At 39.8% G+C, this 19,473-nt stretch overlaps 1 protein-coding gene across 3 annotated transcripts in view; it reads left to right on the top strand.

Annotated features, from left to right (window-relative positions):
- LOC124178732 overlaps nucleotides 1-19,473 on the top strand; it is a 132,964-nt gene that overhangs the window by 73,183 nt on the left and 40,308 nt on the right. For 2 of the 3 annotated variants that reach the window (XM_046562301.1, XM_046562303.1), the window contains exons 74-108: nucleotides 1,628-1,954; nucleotides 2,038-2,349; nucleotides 2,432-2,764; nucleotides 2,845-3,147; nucleotides 3,624-3,929; nucleotides 4,013-4,330; nucleotides 4,408-4,734; nucleotides 4,820-5,134; nucleotides 5,219-5,542; nucleotides 5,618-5,923; nucleotides 5,992-6,297; nucleotides 6,370-6,687; nucleotides 6,791-7,120; nucleotides 9,481-9,792; nucleotides 9,883-10,212; nucleotides 10,285-10,590; nucleotides 10,672-10,977; nucleotides 11,277-11,594; nucleotides 11,675-12,001; nucleotides 12,082-12,393; nucleotides 12,858-13,184; nucleotides 13,284-13,589; nucleotides 13,662-13,967; nucleotides 14,207-14,524; nucleotides 14,605-14,931; nucleotides 15,009-15,323; nucleotides 15,496-15,822; nucleotides 15,895-16,200; nucleotides 16,273-16,578; nucleotides 16,818-17,135; nucleotides 17,214-17,540; nucleotides 17,621-17,932; nucleotides 18,016-18,345; nucleotides 18,722-19,027; nucleotides 19,107-19,412. In XM_046562301.1, the coding sequence (XP_046418257.1) occupies nucleotides 1,628-1,954; nucleotides 2,038-2,349; nucleotides 2,432-2,764; nucleotides 2,845-3,147; nucleotides 3,624-3,929; nucleotides 4,013-4,330; nucleotides 4,408-4,734; nucleotides 4,820-5,134; nucleotides 5,219-5,542; nucleotides 5,618-5,923; nucleotides 5,992-6,297; nucleotides 6,370-6,687; nucleotides 6,791-7,120; nucleotides 9,481-9,792; nucleotides 9,883-10,212; nucleotides 10,285-10,590; nucleotides 10,672-10,977; nucleotides 11,277-11,594; nucleotides 11,675-12,001; nucleotides 12,082-12,393; nucleotides 12,858-13,184; nucleotides 13,284-13,589; nucleotides 13,662-13,967; nucleotides 14,207-14,524; nucleotides 14,605-14,931; nucleotides 15,009-15,323; nucleotides 15,496-15,822; nucleotides 15,895-16,200; nucleotides 16,273-16,578; nucleotides 16,818-17,135; nucleotides 17,214-17,540; nucleotides 17,621-17,932; nucleotides 18,016-18,345; nucleotides 18,722-19,027; nucleotides 19,107-19,412 (11,073 nt within the window). The remainder of the gene's footprint in view (nucleotides 1-1,627; nucleotides 1,955-2,037; nucleotides 2,350-2,431; nucleotides 2,765-2,844; nucleotides 3,148-3,623; nucleotides 3,930-4,012; nucleotides 4,331-4,407; nucleotides 4,735-4,819; nucleotides 5,135-5,218; nucleotides 5,543-5,617; nucleotides 5,924-5,991; nucleotides 6,298-6,369; nucleotides 6,688-6,790; nucleotides 7,121-9,480; nucleotides 9,793-9,882; nucleotides 10,213-10,284; nucleotides 10,591-10,671; nucleotides 10,978-11,276; nucleotides 11,595-11,674; nucleotides 12,002-12,081; nucleotides 12,394-12,857; nucleotides 13,185-13,283; nucleotides 13,590-13,661; nucleotides 13,968-14,206; nucleotides 14,525-14,604; nucleotides 14,932-15,008; nucleotides 15,324-15,495; nucleotides 15,823-15,894; nucleotides 16,201-16,272; nucleotides 16,579-16,817; nucleotides 17,136-17,213; nucleotides 17,541-17,620; nucleotides 17,933-18,015; nucleotides 18,346-18,721; nucleotides 19,028-19,106; nucleotides 19,413-19,473) is intronic. The other variant, XM_046562302.1, reaches the window with a different exon arrangement.

The following is a 19,473-nucleotide window of genomic DNA, read 5'->3' as shown; positions in this document are numbered from 1 at the left end:
GCCAACATGATCAACTAGAGAAAGAATTAGCGGTTTTAGAATCGGTGTCCACATGTCTACACTCATAGCAAGCCTAGCGATATTTTCAAAATTTCAAACGAAGTTATGGTTTAGTCTTTCTTCAATCAAAATGTTTCCATAGGGGGATACTTTCATACTTAGAAAATTGAGAAAATTGAATTACGAGAATGAGTTTACCAGGGACTTTTACCTACCTTTGAATGTTTTTTTTTTCACGAATTTGACAATACAAAATCCTCTGAAAATACTGTCTTCTATACCAAATTCGACATTCAGAAAAAGCTTGTAGTAGACAAGCTTATTAGTTTGCAACCACTTTTTGTATTCCTAGTCAGATTGTAACTTACTTTAGAGAAAACACGGGAATGAAAATAGCGTTAGGGTAATATTCAGTGCGTGAATAAATAATAATTAATTGACAAAATACAAATTTAGTTTACAGACTGAAACATGAACATGTCTCACAAGAGTTGTAACTTTGATTACAGTGTTACATGGCACAAACGTACAGGTGTTTGTGCTGTGTCATAAAATACGATTTCATGATTGAAAGTTATTAATAATCTGGTGAAAAGAAATTTTCAACCATATCTTTAAAGCCCCCCCCTCTCCCCCCCCCCCCCCCGACCCATATTTACCCATTTGCCCACCATTGCAGTAATCTTATTGTAATTAAGGAGTCCTATGTATAAATATATGTAGTCCGCTGAATTTTGCCCATTAAAAAACCAATTAATGAACGGGTCTATACACAAAGTGCACACATGCTTTAAACCCTAATGAACTAATAAAACGATCATTTTCATGATCTGCGATGTCCCAATACCCGAACAAACTGATGTTTCCAGATGAAGCAGTCTAGTACAGTTCCCCAATATTTTTCGTATTGATACATGTTTGTAATCCCCTACATTGGCCTTGGTCACCTTGGGTGAACAAGAAATTGATCGTTGGAATGAGCTCACGAGTTTGCTTACCCTGCACTGAAAATGAAAGCTGCCCTAACCCCGACACGTGATTAAACCCAACCCCTAGCAAACCTGCGCAAATTGACACAAAAATTGACCTTACATAGATGTAGAGCTAACTAGTACTTTACACGAAGCTTGTAAAGTAATTAATGCCTATTTGAAACGCCGTTATTAATGAACGATAACACAATTACATGCGAAGCTGGTCAGAAAAAAGTCTGTTTGGCCTAAGCAATTGAAATATATTATAAGGATAAGCAATATAGCTGAAAACTTCGAATACATTGAAAGCACTCTCAGCGTGATTCCCTGCCTATGCAGCACTTTATTAACTTGATATATTATAATAACAATATATTGATCTGACCAACTGCAATGTATCCAACGCCTCACATATGAATAAGAACATGTCCTCTGGATTTATAATAATAATAATAGCAATAGCAATAATAATAGTAATAATAATAATAATAATAATATGCGAAAAATAAAATTCGGTTCTGGTGAACTGATGATGGGCTTTTAACTGCGGCACCATTTGGTTTGCACTAAAACCTAAACATATCGGTGGTTAACCTGATTAGACATAGTTTGTTATTCAAGTTATAAATTCTTGAGTACGTTTCTTTTTCCAGTAGAACCCCAAACAGAAATTAGGAAACCATGTGACCCATCTCCCTGTGGCCCGAATGCTATTTGCCGTGAATATAATGGCGCTGGATCATGCTCGTGTCGCTCAGACTATATAGGAAACCCTTACGAAGGCTGTCACCCCGAGTGCATATCAAACTCAGATTGCATGCCAAATTTGGCTTGCATCAACCTGAAATGCAGAAACCCTTGTCCCGGAACCTGTGGCTTGAACGCACAGTGTAATGTTGTTAACCACATGCCAACTTGTAATTGCAATTCAGGTTATACAGGAGACCCCTTCAGATACTGCGTCCCGCACCAACACCTGCGTAAGACCTTTTTTGACCTATTTCCTTGCTACGATATAATGTAATGATATACACTAATCGTTTGAACATATTTTACGCTATAGATGTGGAGGTTGAAGTAGACCCATGTTTCCCTTCGCCTTGCGGACCAAATAGTAAATGCCGCAATACGAATGGCCAAGCTGTTTGCTCATGTTTACCAACTTATATTGGATCCCCGCCGAGTTGTAAGCCAGAATGTGTAGTAAATAGCGAATGTTCACCAACACTGGCATGCATCAACCAGAAATGCATCTCTCCTTGTCCGAACCCTTGTGGATTAAATACAGAATGCAAAGTGATCCACCATAGCCCCATTTGTAGTTGCATTGCTCGATATACAGGAGATCCCTTCACCAGATGTTTCCCGCTGCCACGTAAGATTATTTCCCAGAAAAAAAATTGTACAATGTATTCATTTAACACATTTATTCTACACATAGTAATCTTGAATTGCAGAGATAGTACTCCCACAACGAGATGAGATAGATCCATGCGTTCCATCTCCTTGTGGATTATATTCCGAGTGTCGAAATATTAGAGGGTCTCCATCTTGCTCCTGCTTACCATCTTATATGGGAGCACCGCCTAATTGCAGACCCGAATGTAGCGTGAATTCTGAATGTTCCATGAACTTGGCTTGTATCAATGAGAAATGTAAAAACCCATGTTTAGGATCATGTAGTAGTACAGCTCTGTGCAATGTACGTAATCATGTACCAATGTGCACTTGTCCTGATGGATATACAGGAGATCCTTTCAGCAATTGTTATCCAAAACCACCACCTCCAAGTAAGAGTTCTATACAACGGACTTGTCAATCAAAAACTCAAATATCACCAGTACCCAGAACAATTTATTCTTTCTTCTAGCTGAAGTTGCAATTCATGATTCATGCGATCCATCTCCATGCGGTCCCAATGCCCTGTGTAATGACGGAATTTGTACATGCTTACCCGACTATCGGGGTGATCCTTATTATGAATGTCGCCCAGAATGTGTTCTCAACTCGGATTGTTCCCGAGAAAAGGCATGCATTCGCAATAAGTGCATAGATCCATGTCCAGGAACTTGCGGACGAATGGCCCAATGTGTTGTATTAAACCACGTCCCTATGTGTAGCTGTCCTGCAAGAATGACAGGAAACGCCTTTGTACTTTGCTTACCATTCCAAGGTACGTCATTGGTTTTGAAAGAAATTAATAAGTGTTTCGCCGGTCAAAAAACTCATGTCAACTTTATAATATCATTGTTTTTCTCGAAGTTTTATACTTTTAAAAATTGTATTTATGAGCATCTGAATAATTTCGTATATTCACTGTGAACCGCAAGGAAACATTTTTGACTCATATCCATACGAATTCTACCTACAATAACCTAAGCCTTTGTATGCTGTGCCGTCAAAAAACTGCTAAAAACAAATAGGAAATCAGAGCACTGCATTATCTTGAAGAATTGTTCGATGCACTATCAAATCAAATGCGATGCATTATAAAGACTTCATATAAAAGCAAGAATTAGGTTGTTCTGAAACATAGAACCGTGAAATTCGTATAAAACATGTTTTCAAATATTGGGTAACCATAATTTCAAGAGGCATTCATCAACTGTCTGACTGTTTTATTTCACGAGCATGTATTTTCAAATGTAGAGCCTGTAGACAGGAACCCATGTCAGCCCAGCCCGTGTGGTCCGAACAGTGTATGTCGAAAAATTAATGAACAAGCAGTCTGTTCGTGTGTGCCGGGCTATATCGGTTCCCCACCCTCTTGTAGACCTGAGTGTACGGTGAGCTCGGACTGTTCACTAAACGAAGCATGCAGTAACCAGAAATGCAGAGATCCATGCCTTGGCTCTTGTGGCATCAATTCCAAATGTCAAGTCATTAATCACAATCCAATCTGTACTTGCCCTCAACTTCACACTGGTGATCCATTTGTGAGATGCATTCCAATACGTAAGCATATTATTTCCTGACTAATAATTCAGTGATTTGTTTCTCAAAGTGTAACTAACTATGAGTTATCTTCTCTTTCACAGTTGAAACTAGTCCTATTATTCAAGCAAATCCCTGTCAACCCTCTCCGTGTGGACCAAATGCTATTTGTAAAGTTATCAATGATTCACCGTCTTGCTCGTGTCTCCAAGAGTACATTGGCATTCCGCCAAATTGTAAACCAGAATGCATCAGTAATAGTGAATGCAGTAGTCACTTTGCATGCATTAATCAAAAATGTAAAGACCCGTGTCCAGGTTCATGTGGTAGCAATGCGGAGTGTCGAGTTGTTAGTCATACACCAATGTGTGCATGTCTTCTCGGTTTTAATGGAGATCCATTCACACAATGTTTAAAACAACGTAAGAATGCACATACCCAATATCGTATTTCTGATCTTCTAATGACAATCATTCAAACAACTTTATTCGCTCCATAGCCGCTGTGGTTGCTGAATATCTTAGCCCATGTACTCCTTCTCCGTGTGGCGCAAATGCTATTTGTAAAGAGCAAAGTAGAGCTGGATCTTGTACGTGCGTACCTGGATATATTGGAAATCCGTATGAAGGTTGCCGTCCGGAATGTGTCATCAATTCTGATTGTGCATCTACTCTTGCTTGTATTCGATCCAAGTGCCAAAACCCTTGCCCGGGTACATGTGGTCAGAATGCAGAGTGCCAAGTTGTAAATCATTTGCCGTCATGTATATGTATTCCCGGTTTCACTGGAGATCCATTCCGTTACTGTAATGTCATGAGGCAACCCGGTAATTAGATATGATGTCATTGATCACAGTTTATAGATGGCTATACCAAACTTTTTCATCTTCAAAATCTCATATTATCCTATAGTTATAGCGGCAGATCCGGGAGATCCATGTAATCCATCACCTTGTGGGCCAAACAGTCAATGTCGCGAAATCAATGGTCAAGCTGTATGTTCTTGCAAGTCAGAATATATAGGAAGTCCACCAGGGTGTCGACCAGAATGTGTAGTCAGCTCGGAATGTCCTTTGAATAGAGCATGCATCCAACAGAAATGTGTTAATCCATGTCCCGAGCCATGTGGAGTAAATACTAATTGTGAAGTCTTGAATCATAGTCCAATTTGTGCCTGCAAAGATGGTTTTACTGGCGATCCATTCACACGATGTTTCTCAATCCCGCGTAAGCAAACATTTTCATTTAAAATCCCTCGTTTTCCTATACTGCCATATGATTGAAAATAAAACTATTTCAAACTACTTTTAGAACCACTTCCGGAGAAGGCTCCAACAATAAATCCATGTGTGCCTTCACCTTGTGGCCCAAATGCTGAATGTCATAACAATAACGGGCTACCTTCATGTTCTTGCGCATTGAATTATGTTGGCAGTCCACCGAATTGTAGACCTGAATGTACAATAAATCCCGATTGTCCAAGTAATAAGGCTTGTATCAGAGAAAAATGCAAAGATCCTTGTCTTGGATCTTGTGGAATAGGAGCTCAATGCAACGTTATAAATCATACACCCATGTGCACTTGTCCCGGCGGTTATACCGGAGATCCATTTAATAACTGCTACCGTGAACCACGTAAGAAGAATTTGGGTTTTATATTCTCAGGCATTGTTTTCGTAAAAAATCCGACACTTTGTCTTTACATTACAGCCACAGAAATAATTGAAAGAAATCCTTGCAATCCGTCACCTTGTGGACCAAATGCAGAGTGTAACGATGGCAGTTGCTCATGTTTACCTGAATATCGAGGTGATCCGTACTCAGGCTGTCGCCCCGAATGTGTTCTCAATACAGATTGTCCCTTGAACAGAGCTTGTGGCAGTAATAAGTGCTTTGATCCTTGTCCTGGTACCTGTGGGCAGAATGCACAATGCAGCGTTTATAATCATGTTCCCATGTGTAGCTGTCCAATAGGAATGTCAGGAAATGCGTTTGTTCTCTGTTCACCTATAAAAGGTACGAGGAATATAAATCTGATTTTAATCGTTCCGCATGTAGCTTTTAACCACTCTTCTTCATCACAGAAATGGATTTACCGAATCCATGCAGTCCTTCGCCCTGCGGTCCCAATAGCTTGTGTCGTACTGTAAACGGACAAGGCGTCTGCTCATGTGTTCCTGGTTATATTGGAAGCCCTCCATCATGTAGACCCGAATGTGTGGTTAGCTCGGACTGTGGAAGAAACGAAGCTTGTAGCAATCAAAAATGCAACGACCCATGCCCTGGAACGTGTGGTCTCAGAGCTCAGTGTCAAGTCGTTAACCACAACCCAATATGTACTTGTCCCTCAGGTTACACTGGTGACCCGTTCCTACGATGCGAATTCATCTGTAAGATCTCGCTTTATTTTTTATCTTCACAAATTTACGATGAATTTGCTTTCACAAAACTGTCTTTCACAGTGCCCACCGAGGTTAAACCAGTGAATCCATGTCAACCATCACCTTGCGGCCCAAATGCTCAGTGTCAAATAATTAATGAAAATCCTTCATGCTCTTGCCTCTCACAATTCATTGGATCTCCGCCAAACTGCAGACCTGAATGTGTTAGTAATAGCGAATGCTCCAGTCACTTGGCATGTATAAACCAAAAATGCGCAGATCCTTGTCCAGGATCGTGTGGTTTCAATGCTGAATGTCGTGTGGTTAGTCATACGCCAATGTGCGTTTGTACTACAGGTTTTGTTGGCGATCCCTTCACTCAATGCAACATCCAACTATGTAAGAATAATTCGACGGGTATTGAAATCTGCAACCGGATTCTAATCGAATATAATAGTTCAGCTGAACAAGTAACGACTGATGTAATTTTTAACGATTTTAGCTGAACCAGTTATTGCCGAGAAACTTTCTCCGTGTACTCCATCACCTTGTGGCTCAAATGCTATTTGTAAAGAACAAAATGGCGTCGGATCGTGTACTTGTGTATCCGAGTATATCGGTAATCCTTATGAAGGCTGTCGCCCAGAGTGTACTGTCAATTCAGATTGTATATCCAGCTTAGCATGTATACGATCTAAATGCCAAAACCCATGCCCTGGAACATGTGGCCAAAACGCAGAGTGCCAAGTAATTAGCCACTTACCAACTTGCACATGCATATCTGGATATATAGGAGATCCATTCAGTTACTGTCACCTGTCACCGCCAATAAGTAAGTTTTATACCGATGTAGTTAGTGCCTACGCATGCACTACGAGGAGCTTAGCAGCGTGTAGCACCACATTTAATAAATTGGCAATAATAATTAGTTCACTTAAACATACTCACTATAGTCTATGAATAATCGCCATTAATTAAACTAAAAATTTCCTCTCATCACGAGTATCGTATTATAACATAACAAAAGCCAGCTAGACAGTTTTAGATTTTCAAACTTTCGCTGAGATACCTATAGTGTAATCAATTTTCTGGCCTTATCAAGAATAAATTTTAATATCAGATATTTACTTTTAAAGGTGATAAAGATGAGTATTGGTTTCGGTTGAAAACCACTTTTTCTAATTTCGACGAATCATTACCTTTTTAGACCTGTAGAATCCGAAAAACAAATTCTTATTGTTAAAGAAATAAAGGTCTATGTGTCGGTCTGTCCTATAAACTCCTACCAGGATCGCGGAACGTACAGGATTTTACAACCAAATAATGGGCACAAAAAATTGTCATGTCCCATTTAATTTGAACTTCCGAATTGAAATGAATCGACTTTCAATGTTTTAATGACAAACCTTTAGTTTCTCCTCTTTATTACTTTTTCATAACAAACGATTATGTTTTTCCGAGTATATCTATTTATTTGAAGAAAACAGTTACAAATCTTTTGTTTTTCATCGAAAAAATTTGTTTTACTTTTTTCATTCTCTTCACTGATAAACCTATACTATTGTCGTTTCGATGAAAAAGTATTGCTAAAAAAATAATTTTTGCCTGCTTGTTTGTTATTACTTTGATACCTTTAACACTTTCAGTCACGCAATTCAGTTTCTGTTTGCACGAAAATACAATTATACGTTTCCTATGAATTTTTTGACGCTGAATTCGAATCTAATGTCAGATATTTAACAGAACTAAAAATAATCTCGAAAATGGAGTGAAAACGGTATGAATTATCAACATTGTTTCAGACAGTGTTCTTGAATGAGATTTATATGAATATTTATTTTGAGACACTAGGCTTAGTCTTAGGCTGAGTAGAAGTGCGACCCCCAATACTATCTATATGCACCCCTAAAGAGGGTAACAATTATTCCAATGCATTGAATTTTGTATGTCCAACGACCATTCTGAGATCTCTGTTTGTCAACCAATAAATTCCTAGCGGTTTTACTATATACGTTTATTATCAAATTTCTCCGGTCACGAATTACACTCATGAAAATAGTTTTGTAGTTGCATATTTTTATCTATAACAATTATAAACAATCATGGATTCACAAAAATCCTAACCATTCTAAAGTTCAATTATTTTTTTACCAAAAAATGCCAAAAAATTTAGGACTGTGCGTGGAATATAAAACAAATGTCTAAAAAAAAATGGGCGCCATTATAGTGGCTTATGCGAATGAAAGGGTTAGGTAAAAAACGTGTATTTCCCATGCCATGGTCACATACCACGTGCTTCACACATAATTACTAAAAACCATATATTCCATTTGCGAGATACATGGATGTATTAGAAAAGGTCTGTAAATTTAAAAATCAAAAACCACGTATTATTTTGCAGAGAGAAGTATACCTAGTTTCTTGTGAGTACATTACTACTATACATATCTGTTTAACCGTTGCGTATGAGATATCTGTTTTTCCTACGAGTAACCATCGACATGCCATACAATTTCTCACATAGATGTTTCGTGTGGACAAAAATATGACATTACTCGTGAACAGAATGCTTTGGAAAGTTTCCTGAAAATTCACATTACGAATAAGTCCAGAAAAGTGGGATGCGTTTGTCTAGAAATTTGTTAAAAACTTGAGACTTTGTAGAATATCCAAGACAGAAAGCTTAAATGAAATTTCATCCAAATTCGGTTTATTAATTCCGCGTCGCTTAACTCAGATATTAGTTCAGAGTGAGACCAGAATAGGGAAATCGCCAATAGTTTAAAAATTCTGTCAGACACGGAGAATCAGGAAATGTTAGTAAAGTTTGCTCCTTCCGAAGAATAAAAACTTCTTCTTAATCAGGACATTTAACAGTATTAACTACATTTAAAAAATAGTGCCTCATATTTCCAGAACAAATAATCAAATACTATTTACGGGTAAGACAGTAATGGGAATTAACAGAATGTAACTCTGAAATTTGTTTACGAAAATCCTCTCAACATTCTTTACAGTTTGTCAAAAAGCATGTTATATCGAATTTTAACGTCATGAAAGTACAGGAATTCCATTTCTGATAATTTTTCCCCATTTCGCTTCATTTTAATCCAGCATTAAATTCACTTGAAACAGACATTAAGTATTCATTTCAGTATTGATAATTTCTGATTTTTGTGAAACTTGCAATAGTTGTAGATGACACATTGGACCCATGTAACCCTACACCCTGCGGGCCAAATAGCCAATGCCGTGTAAGTAACGGGCAAGCAGTTTGCTCGTGTCTGCCTGAGTACAAAGGATCTCCACCTGGATGCCGGCCAGAGTGTGTCGTAAGCTCAGAATGTCAAACAAACAAAGCGTGTATAAATCAAAAATGCGTCAATCCATGCCCAAGTCCGTGCGGTTTGAATACCGATTGTAAGGTTTCGATGCATAGTCCAATTTGTATTTGCAAACTTGGATACACTGGAGATCCATTCACAAGATGCTTCCCAACTCCAAGTAAGTTCACTTATTCACCCTCGTACCTACAATACACATGAAAATTCAGATAAAATAACAGCCTCATCGGAAATTCCTAATACCTTACAGAGCCTGAGCCAACGATTGTTCGGCCAACAAACCCTTGTGTACCATCCCCATGTGGGTCTTACGCTGAATGTCGTGACATTGGTGGATCTCCATCATGTTCATGTCATCCAAACTACATTGGTAGTCCACCTAATTGCAGACCTGAATGTACTATAAACGCAGACTGTGCAAGCAATAAAGCATGCATAAAAGAAAAATGCAGAGATCCATGTCCTGGTTCTTGCGGAATCAATGCTCAGTGCAATGTGATAAATCATAGTCCAGCGTGCACATGTCCCCTAGGCTATACTGGCGACCCATTCACTAATTGTTACCCCAAGTTGCCTGAACGTAAGAATCAACAATTGAATTCCTGATGCTGCTTTACCGTAGTGGCTGAATATTAACAACATATGTTTCTAGCTGTCGAGGTACTTCAAACAGATCCTTGCAACCCTTCTCCATGCGGACCAAATGCCGTATGCAATGAAGGAATTTGCACATGTTTGCCAGAATACCATGGAGACCCATATTCGGGCTGTCGCCCTGAATGTGTTCTTAACACAGATTGTCCCTTGAACAGAGCATGTGGCAGTAATAAGTGTTTTGACCCGTGCCCAGGTACTTGTGGTCAAAATGCTCTATGCAATGTGTATAATCACGTTCCGATGTGCAGTTGTCCAACAGGAATGAGTGGAAATGCATTTGTTGTGTGTTCTCCGTTTAGAGGTATGAACTTTTTCTGTGAACCGTTGATCTATCACACAATTCTATGCTCTGATTTCACTTCATGATAAACTTCATCTACAGAACCAGTAGTGGAAAATTCATGCTATCCATCACCATGTGGGCCCAATAGCCAGTGCCGAATAATAAATCAGCAAACAGTATGCTCATGTGTACCTGGATATATAGGCAGCCCACCATCTTGTAGACCAGAATGTGTCGTTAGTTCTGAATGCCTCAGAAATTTGGCCTGCAGTAATCAAAAATGTATTGACCCATGCCCCGGAACATGTGGCATTAAAGCCCAATGTCAAGTCAGCAATCACAACCCCATATGCAGCTGCCCAATCAGATATACTGGTGACCCGTTCGTTAGGTGTACACCTATTTGTAAGGATCATTCAACTAAAATTTTAATAGTTTATTTAATCGAAGTTATTCGAAGGATCTTGTCTTCAAGAAATTACGTATTTCTTTAATTACGCATTCAAGACAAAGTCCATGCCATTGTCAACAAAATTGAATACAAAATTAGTCAATTGATGTATGAACAATTTTATAATATGTACTATTTACATGATGTCAGTTTACTTTTGTGAATCAGATGGTACTATAAATTTCTTCTCTACTTAGGAATGGCCATTGTAAGCTAGCATCATAATATAAAATTTCAATTACTTTCAATATAGCGGACACTCCAGTGATAAAAGTGAACCCTTGTCAACCATCACCTTGCGGTCCTAATGCTCAATGCCAAGTGATCAATGATTTTCCATCTTGCTCCTGCCTACCAGAGTTCACAGGGTCACCACCAAACTGTCGACCCGAGTGCGTAAGCAATAGTGAATGTTCCAGTCATTTTGCATGCATAAATCAGAAGTGCAAAGATCCATGTCCTGGTTCATGTGGTGCGAATGCAGAGTGCCGTGTTGTCAGTCATACTCCTATGTGCGTCTGCGCAATTGGCTATACCGGTGATCCTTTCATACAATGCAACATTCAACAATGTAAGACCTATCACAACAAAATCAAATTCAACGCAAACGTGATTTTCATGATCATAGAAATCATTAATTTTTTTCTACAGCTGAGCCAATATATGAAACATTGTCCCCGTGCTCACCGTCTCCATGCGGTTCCAATGCTATTTGCAAAGAGCAAAATGGTGTTGGATCTTGTACATGTCTGCCAGAATATATTGGTAATCCATATGAAGGATGTCGCCCTGAATGTGTCGTCAATTCCGATTGTGTATCAAGTCTTGCTTGCATCCGATCCAAATGTCAGAATCCTTGCCCTGGAACTTGTGGTCAAAATGCACAGTGCCAGGTTGTGAATCACTTGCCTTCGTGCACATGTATATCTGAGTTTACCGGGGATCCATTCCGCTACTGTCATCCAATACCACAACCTGGTAAAATTTTCTCTATCTTAGACAATTCATAATTTAATTGAATATGAAAATATTGAGTTCCAAATATTGCCCAACTCTAGTTGACGCAGAACCAGAAGATCCGTGCAATCCTTCACCATGTGGGCCAAATAGTCAATGTCGGGTTGTTAATGGTCAAGCAGTTTGTTCATGTTTACCTGAATACATTGGAAGTCCGCCAGGCTGTCGCCCAGAATGTGTTGTGAGCTCGGAATGCCCAACTAACAGAGCTTGTATCAATCAAAAATGTGCCAACCCTTGTCCAGCCCCATGTGGGTTGAGTACCAACTGTGAGGTTTCAAACCATAGTCCGATATGCTCTTGCAAACAGGGCTACACTGGAGATCCATTCAGTAGATGCTTCCCTATTCCAAGTAAGAATAAAATGTTGAATAATGTCTATTTTATCTTTTAATTATTCGTAGGACGTAACCAGCGATTCGAGAGAGTCCTGGAGTTGTCTGATATGGCTTCAAGTTAAGATAAGTTTACTTCAAAAGTTCAATCATCAAATTTTCGGGACAACGTGGTTTTATTTTAATTTCCACCAGGTAGAAGGCGGACGCCTGCACTGTACTATCTGTCGCACTCTTACACTTTTGATTCGACATACTTGTGATTTTACTTGGGTTACAATTACTACTTATGCATTCAAATTCGAATCCTGGCTAATGAAAGTCAACTTTGTCAGTAATCGTTTTTTTTTTATCGAAAACTACTTGTTTCATTCGCCTTCATTCAGTACTTGATAGCCGACGGTTCAATAGTCTCGCAAGTAGTCGTGAATAAAAAAAAATTCAACTAACAAAATATGAATAAAAACACTTTTTCTCTTTAGAACCACTTCCAAATATAGAACCAATACGAAACCCATGTGTCCCATCTCCGTGTGGAGCTTACGCAGAATGCCGTGACGTAGGAGGCTCTCCCTCTTGTTCTTGTTTATCCAATTATATTGGTAGCCCGCCCAATTGTAGACCAGAATGTACCATAAATCCTGACTGTCCCAGCAATAAAGCATGTATGCGCGAAAAGTGTCGCGATCCATGTGCTGGTGCGTGTGGTACAGGAGCCGAATGCAGTGTAATCAATCACACCCCAATGTGTACTTGTCCGGATGAATATACAGGAGATCCATTTAACAATTGTTATCCAAAACCACCAAGTAAGGGCACCCCGATTCTTAATCAATGAATCATTTTCTTTCCAATATGTAATTGTCGATGAATATATTAGATATTAAATTACATCTTCACATTTATAGTAGCTGACGTAGTGGAAACTGATCCATGTCACCCATCCCCCTGTGGTCCAAATGCTGAATGCAATCAGGGAATATGTACCTGTTTGTCTGAATACCAAGGCGATCCTTATGCGGGTTGCAGGCCCGAATGCGTCCTCAACACAGATTGTCAAGTGAATAAAGCTTGTATACGTAACAAATGCATAGACCCCTGTTCTGGAACTTGTGCACAAAATGCACAATGTAATGTGTACAATCACGTGCCTATGTGCAGTTGCCCGTCCGGAACAAACGGAAATGCATTTGTATTGTGTTCGCCCATCAGAGGTAATTTGAACAAATTCACTTCATCGCTTCCTCCATGGAATATTCTGGATAACATTTATAATTTTATCGTAGATCCTATTGTGTCAAGTCCATGCAATCCATCGCCATGTGGACCGAATAGTCAATGTCGCGTGATAAACGGGCAAGCAGTATGTACATGCGCCCCTAGTTTCTTGGGAAGCCCGCCATCCTGCAGACCCGAATGTGTGATAAGCTCAGACTGTAGCAGGAACGAGGCATGCAGTAACCAGAAATGTATTGACCCCTGTCCTGGTACTTGTGGTCTTCGAGCCCAGTGCCAAGTTCATAACCACAATCCTATATGCAGCTGCCCTCCAAGACACACTGGTGATCCATTCGTGCGCTGCGAATTAATACGTAAGGCCAATAGTCAAATACATACTTTGATAACAACTAACATATTTTCAACCATTCGTCCTCATAAAATATGTCATTTCGTTACAATTGTATAATCCATACCGATGCTGCATACAAGTCCTTAGTTGCAACTTGGCAACTCATCGAATATATTCTGCTGCGCAGCCTTGCATTTATTGTTAGTAAATATAAATTCTGAAGTCGTTGTCACTAATATCTTATGAATCTTTTACATGTAGTTGAAACACCAGTTGTACATGTCAATCCATGTCAACCATCACCTTGTGGTCCAAATGCTCAATGTCAAGTGATTAATGATTCGCCATCATGCTCGTGTCTACCAGAGTTCACGGGTTCACCGCCAAATTGCCGACCAGAATGTGTCAGCAATAGTGAATGCTCTAGTCATTTGGCATGCATTAATCAGAAATGTAAAGATCCGTGCCCAGGTTCATGTGGTGCCTCCGCTGAATGCCGCACAGTTAGTCATACCCCAATGTGTGTTTGCACGATCGGTTATACCGGTGATCCCTTTACTCAATGTGTTCTCAAACAACGTAAGAACAATACTTTCATAACTTGATTAGTTGGTTAATTAATGAATAAAATCGTCACTAATATGTAAATGCTTCAATAGCTGATCCAATATATGAACAATCATCTCCTTGTACGCCATCACCATGTGGTTCGAATGCAATTTGCAATGAGCAAAATGGCGCTGGATCGTGTACATGCCTACCAGAACACATCGGTAACCCGTACGAAGGATGCCGTCCAGAGTGTGTTGTTAATTCAGATTGTGTATCAAATCTTGCTTGTATTCGTTCTAAATGCCAAAATCCTTGTCCTGGAACTTGTGGCACGAATGCACAATGTCAAGTTATTAATCATCTGCCTTCATGCACATGTATGCCCGGTTTCACTGGAGATCCGTTCCGTTACTGTCATCTAGCACCAGAACCAGGTGAAATATTATTTTGTTTGCCATCAGTAAACATAATTCGAACTACAGTGAAATAATCATAAAACATCATTCAACAGTAATTGAAGCAGATCCGCAAGATCCATGTAATCCGTCACCGTGTGGACCAAATAGTCAGTGCCGCAATATTAATGAACAGGCTGTATGCTCGTGTCTACCAGAATATGTCGGAAGTCCACCTGCCTGTCGACCCGAATGTGTTGTAAGCTCAGAATGTGCCGCAAACAAAGCTTGTATCAATCAGAAATGCGTTAACCCATGCCCCAATCCATGCGGCTTGAATACCAATTGCGAAGTGTTGAGTCACAGTCCTATATGTGCTTGCAAACCTGGCTATACAGGAGATCCATTCACCCGATGCTTCTCTATTCCAAGTAAGAAAAAAATACTAGTTCGATGAAATGGATGTGAAGAATCCTTATGATGTTTTTTTAATTCATTAACTCAGAGACTTGTAAAAGTAAATTGATATTTGAAGTCAAGTCCAATTCAGCTTCATTTATAACCATTTGAAAATTTATCATTTTGCCATCATTTATTTCATAGAACCATCTCCGGAAATAATACCAGTGCAGAATCCATGTGTACCCTCACCATGTGGACCTTACGCAGAATGTCGTAATATAGGAGGCTCACCCTCCTGTTCTTGTCTATCCAATTACATTGGCAGCCCACCCAATTGCAGACCAGAGTGCACCATAAATCCGGACTGCCCAAGTAATAGAGCATGCATGCGAGAAAAGTGCCGCGACCCATGTTCTGGCGCATGTGGTATAAGTGCTCAGTGTAACGTCATCAATCACACTCCAACCTGCATTTGCCCCGATGGATATACTGGAGATCCATTTAGTAATTGCTATCCTAAACCACCAAGTAAGGATAGATTAATTCACATGGTATAAAATTGTAGTTTGACCCAGAAACTAAGTATTGTAATACTTACAGTAGCGGACGTTGTGGAAATAGACCCATGTAATCCTTCCCCTTGTGGATCAAATGCTGAATGCAACCAGGGTGCGTGTACTTGTTTGCCAGAATATCAAGGTGACCCATACGTGGGTTGTAGACCGGAATGCATTCTTAATATAGAGTGTCCACTGAATAGAGCTTGCATACGGAACAAGTGTATTGATCCGTGTCCTGGAACTTGTGCACCGAATGCGGAATGTAACGTGTATAATCACGTGCCTATGTGCAGTTGTCCTCCAGGAATGGATGGAAATGCGTTCGTACTGTGTGCACCTGCTAAAGGTAACTTTATCATTCATGAGATATATATTAGTTCGAGTTCTTCGGTTAAGACCTTTATCAATTTCGTCATAGATCCTGTTGTGTCAAATCCATGCAACCCATCGCCTTGTGGACCTAATAGCCAGTGTCGTACGATAAATGGGCAAGCAGTATGTTCATGTGTTCCGGGTTTTATGGGCAGCCCGCCATCCTGTAGACCCGAATGTGTTGTAAGCTCCGACTGTGAGCGAAATGAAGCATGCAGCAATCAAAAATGCATCGACCCATGTCCTGGTACGTGCGGTCTTCGAGCCCAGTGCCAAGTTAATAACCATAATCCCATATGCAGCTGCCCTCCAAGATACACTGGTGATCCATTCGTGCGATGCGAATTAATACGTAAGGCCAATAGTTAAATACATACTTTGATAACAACTAGCATATTTTAACCATTCAGCCTCATAAAATAGAGCATGTCATTACAATTGTATATTCCATACCGATGCTGCATGGAAGTCCTTAGTTACAAATGATCAACCTCTCAGATATATTCTGCTACGCAGCTTTGCATTTATTGTTAGTAAAATGTAAATTCTGAAGACGTTGTCATTAATATCTTATGAATCTTTTACATGTAGTTGAAACACCAGTTGTACATGTCAATCCATGTCAACCATCACCTTGCGGTCCAAATGCTCAGTGTCAGGTGATTAATGAATCACCTTCCTGCTCGTGTATGCAAGAATTTACAGGGTCCCCACCAAACTGTAGGCCTGAATGCGTTAGCAATAGTGAATGCTCTAGCCATTTGGCATGTATCAACCAAAAGTGTAAAGACCCATGCCCAGGTTCTTGTGGAGCAAATGCAGAGTGTCGTGTTGTGAGCCACACACCAATGTGCGTTTGTAGCACTGGATATGTTGGTGATCCATTCACCTTGTGCAGCACTAAACAACGTAAGACTGATGATCTATTCACTCGAGAACTTTGTGCACTTATATTTCGCCTGCGTAAACAAACATATTTTCACACAGCTGACCCAGTGTATGATGACATATCTCCATGCACACCTTCTCCATGTGGATCTAATGCTGTATGTAGAGAACAGAACAATGTGGGATCATGTTCGTGTTTACCAGAATATATTGGAAACCCTTACGAAGGCTGTCGCCCAGAATGTGTAGTCAATTCAGACTGTCTCTCAAGTTTAGCGTGCATTCGGTCGAAATGTCAAAACCCTTGTCCTGGAACCTGCGGTCAGAATGCTGAGTGTCAAGTCATAAACCATTTACCTTCATGTACTTGTGTACCTCGATTTACCGGAGATCCGTTCCGTTATTGTAGTCCAACACCACAACCTGGTAAGGTTTTGTTAATTCGGTATCACAATGCGAATTTTGTTTTCATAGAATAATCACAATTCCATACTGACGTATTATAGTAGATGCAGATCCAGGCGACCCATGTCATCCATCTCCTTGTGGCCCGAATAGTCAATGTCGCACTTCCAATGGACAAGCAGTATGCTCATGTCTCCCTGAATATACAGGAAGTCCTCCAGGATGTAGACCCGAATGTGTTGTAAGCTCTGAATGCCCGACAAACAAAGCATGTATTAATCAGAAATGCCTTAACCCGTGCCCAAGCCCATGTGGTCTAAATACAAATTGTGAGGTCTTAAATCACAGTCCAATATGTGCATGTAAAGAAGGATTCAGTGGTGATCCATTTACACGATGCTCTCATATTCCACGTAAGGATCCGAAGTTTTATTTATATTATTTGCCACGCCACGCAAACCATTGAAACACAACCATTTAATTCATAAAATTTCAGCACCACCACCAAGTCCTGTTCCAATTCAAAACCCATGTGCATCCTCACCGTGTGGACCACATTCAGAATGTCGCGACATTAGAGGCTCACCTTCGTGTTCTTGCCTACCAAGTTACATTGGTAGTCCACCAAACTGTAAACCCGAATGCACTATCAACTCTGATTGCACAAGTAGTACAGCTTGTATCAGGGAAAAGTGTAGGGATCCTTGTCCAGGTTCTTGCGGCTTTGACGCTCAGTGCACAGTCATCAACCATACCCCAATGTGTACATGTCACGAGGGTTATACTGGAGATCCATTCAGTAACTGTTATCCTAAACCACCGACACGTAAGAACAAAAAATTTGAATTTATTGATATTGATTATGATCACGGATTCAAGCAGCACTTGTAGATACGTTTTAGGAAAAGCATCTGTAACATCGATTCATTTAGCAGTTTATTTTTTCAAATCAGCAAATGGTAATGACCACTTTGTTTTAAAAAAGTAAAAGGTATAAAATAATTCGGTCCAGCTTTATACTGTATGCATCAAATACAGTTAAGAAAACGATCAAAATGTAATCATAGTCACTTAATTATAAAATTGAACGTATTGAATAACTTAACGTCTTTTAATTTCTTTGAAACGTATCTTTTATAGTTTTGTTATGGATTTATAGATGTCTTCTGATGTATGCATTCGTCAAAACTATATGTTTACAGAAGCTGTAGCCGATGAATCAGACCCTTGCAATCCATCTCCGTGTGGTCCAAATGCTCAATGTAATAGAGGAGTGTGTACATGTTCACCAGAATATCAAGGAGATCCTTATGTCGGCTGTCGTCCCGAATGTGTTTTGAATACAGACTGCTCCCTAGAAAAGGCTTGCAGAAATAATAAATGCATAGATCCTTGTCCTGGTACTTGTGGCCAAAATGCCCAATGCACAGTCTTCTCCCATGTTCCCATGTGCAGCTGTCCAGTGCGAATGACAGGAAATGCATTCGTGTTATGCACGCCAGTTATAGGTATAATATCTTTCTGTTGCGTTTACGTTATCCCCTGGAAACATTGGATTTTAATTATAAACATTGAATTTCTCAATAGAACCGGTAACTGTACAGCCTTGCAATCCATCACCATGCGGGCCTAATAGTCAATGTAGAGTAGTCAATAACTTGGCTGTATGTACGTGTGTCATTGGATTTATTGGCAGCCCTCCAACATGCAGACCTGAGTGTATCGTTAGCACAGATTGTGCTCAGAATGAAGCTTGTATAAACCAAAAATGCAGAGACCCATGCCCAGGCACTTGTGGAATGGGAGCTACGTGTCAAGTCATAAACCACAATCCTATCTGCAGTTGTGCTGGACAACTAACGGGGGATCCGTTTATCAGATGTTCCCCGATACGTAAGATATCGAGCCCTTATCTTCAGTATTGGTCTTACTTAGTTTACGGTGTTTAGCAATA

This window comes from Neodiprion fabricii, chromosome 3 (genome assembly GCF_021155785.1).
Source record: "Neodiprion fabricii isolate iyNeoFabr1 chromosome 3, iyNeoFabr1.1, whole genome shotgun sequence".
NCBI lineage: Eukaryota > Metazoa > Arthropoda > Insecta > Hymenoptera > Diprionidae > Neodiprion > Neodiprion fabricii.
This window is presented reverse-complemented; position numbering and strand designations above follow the sequence as displayed.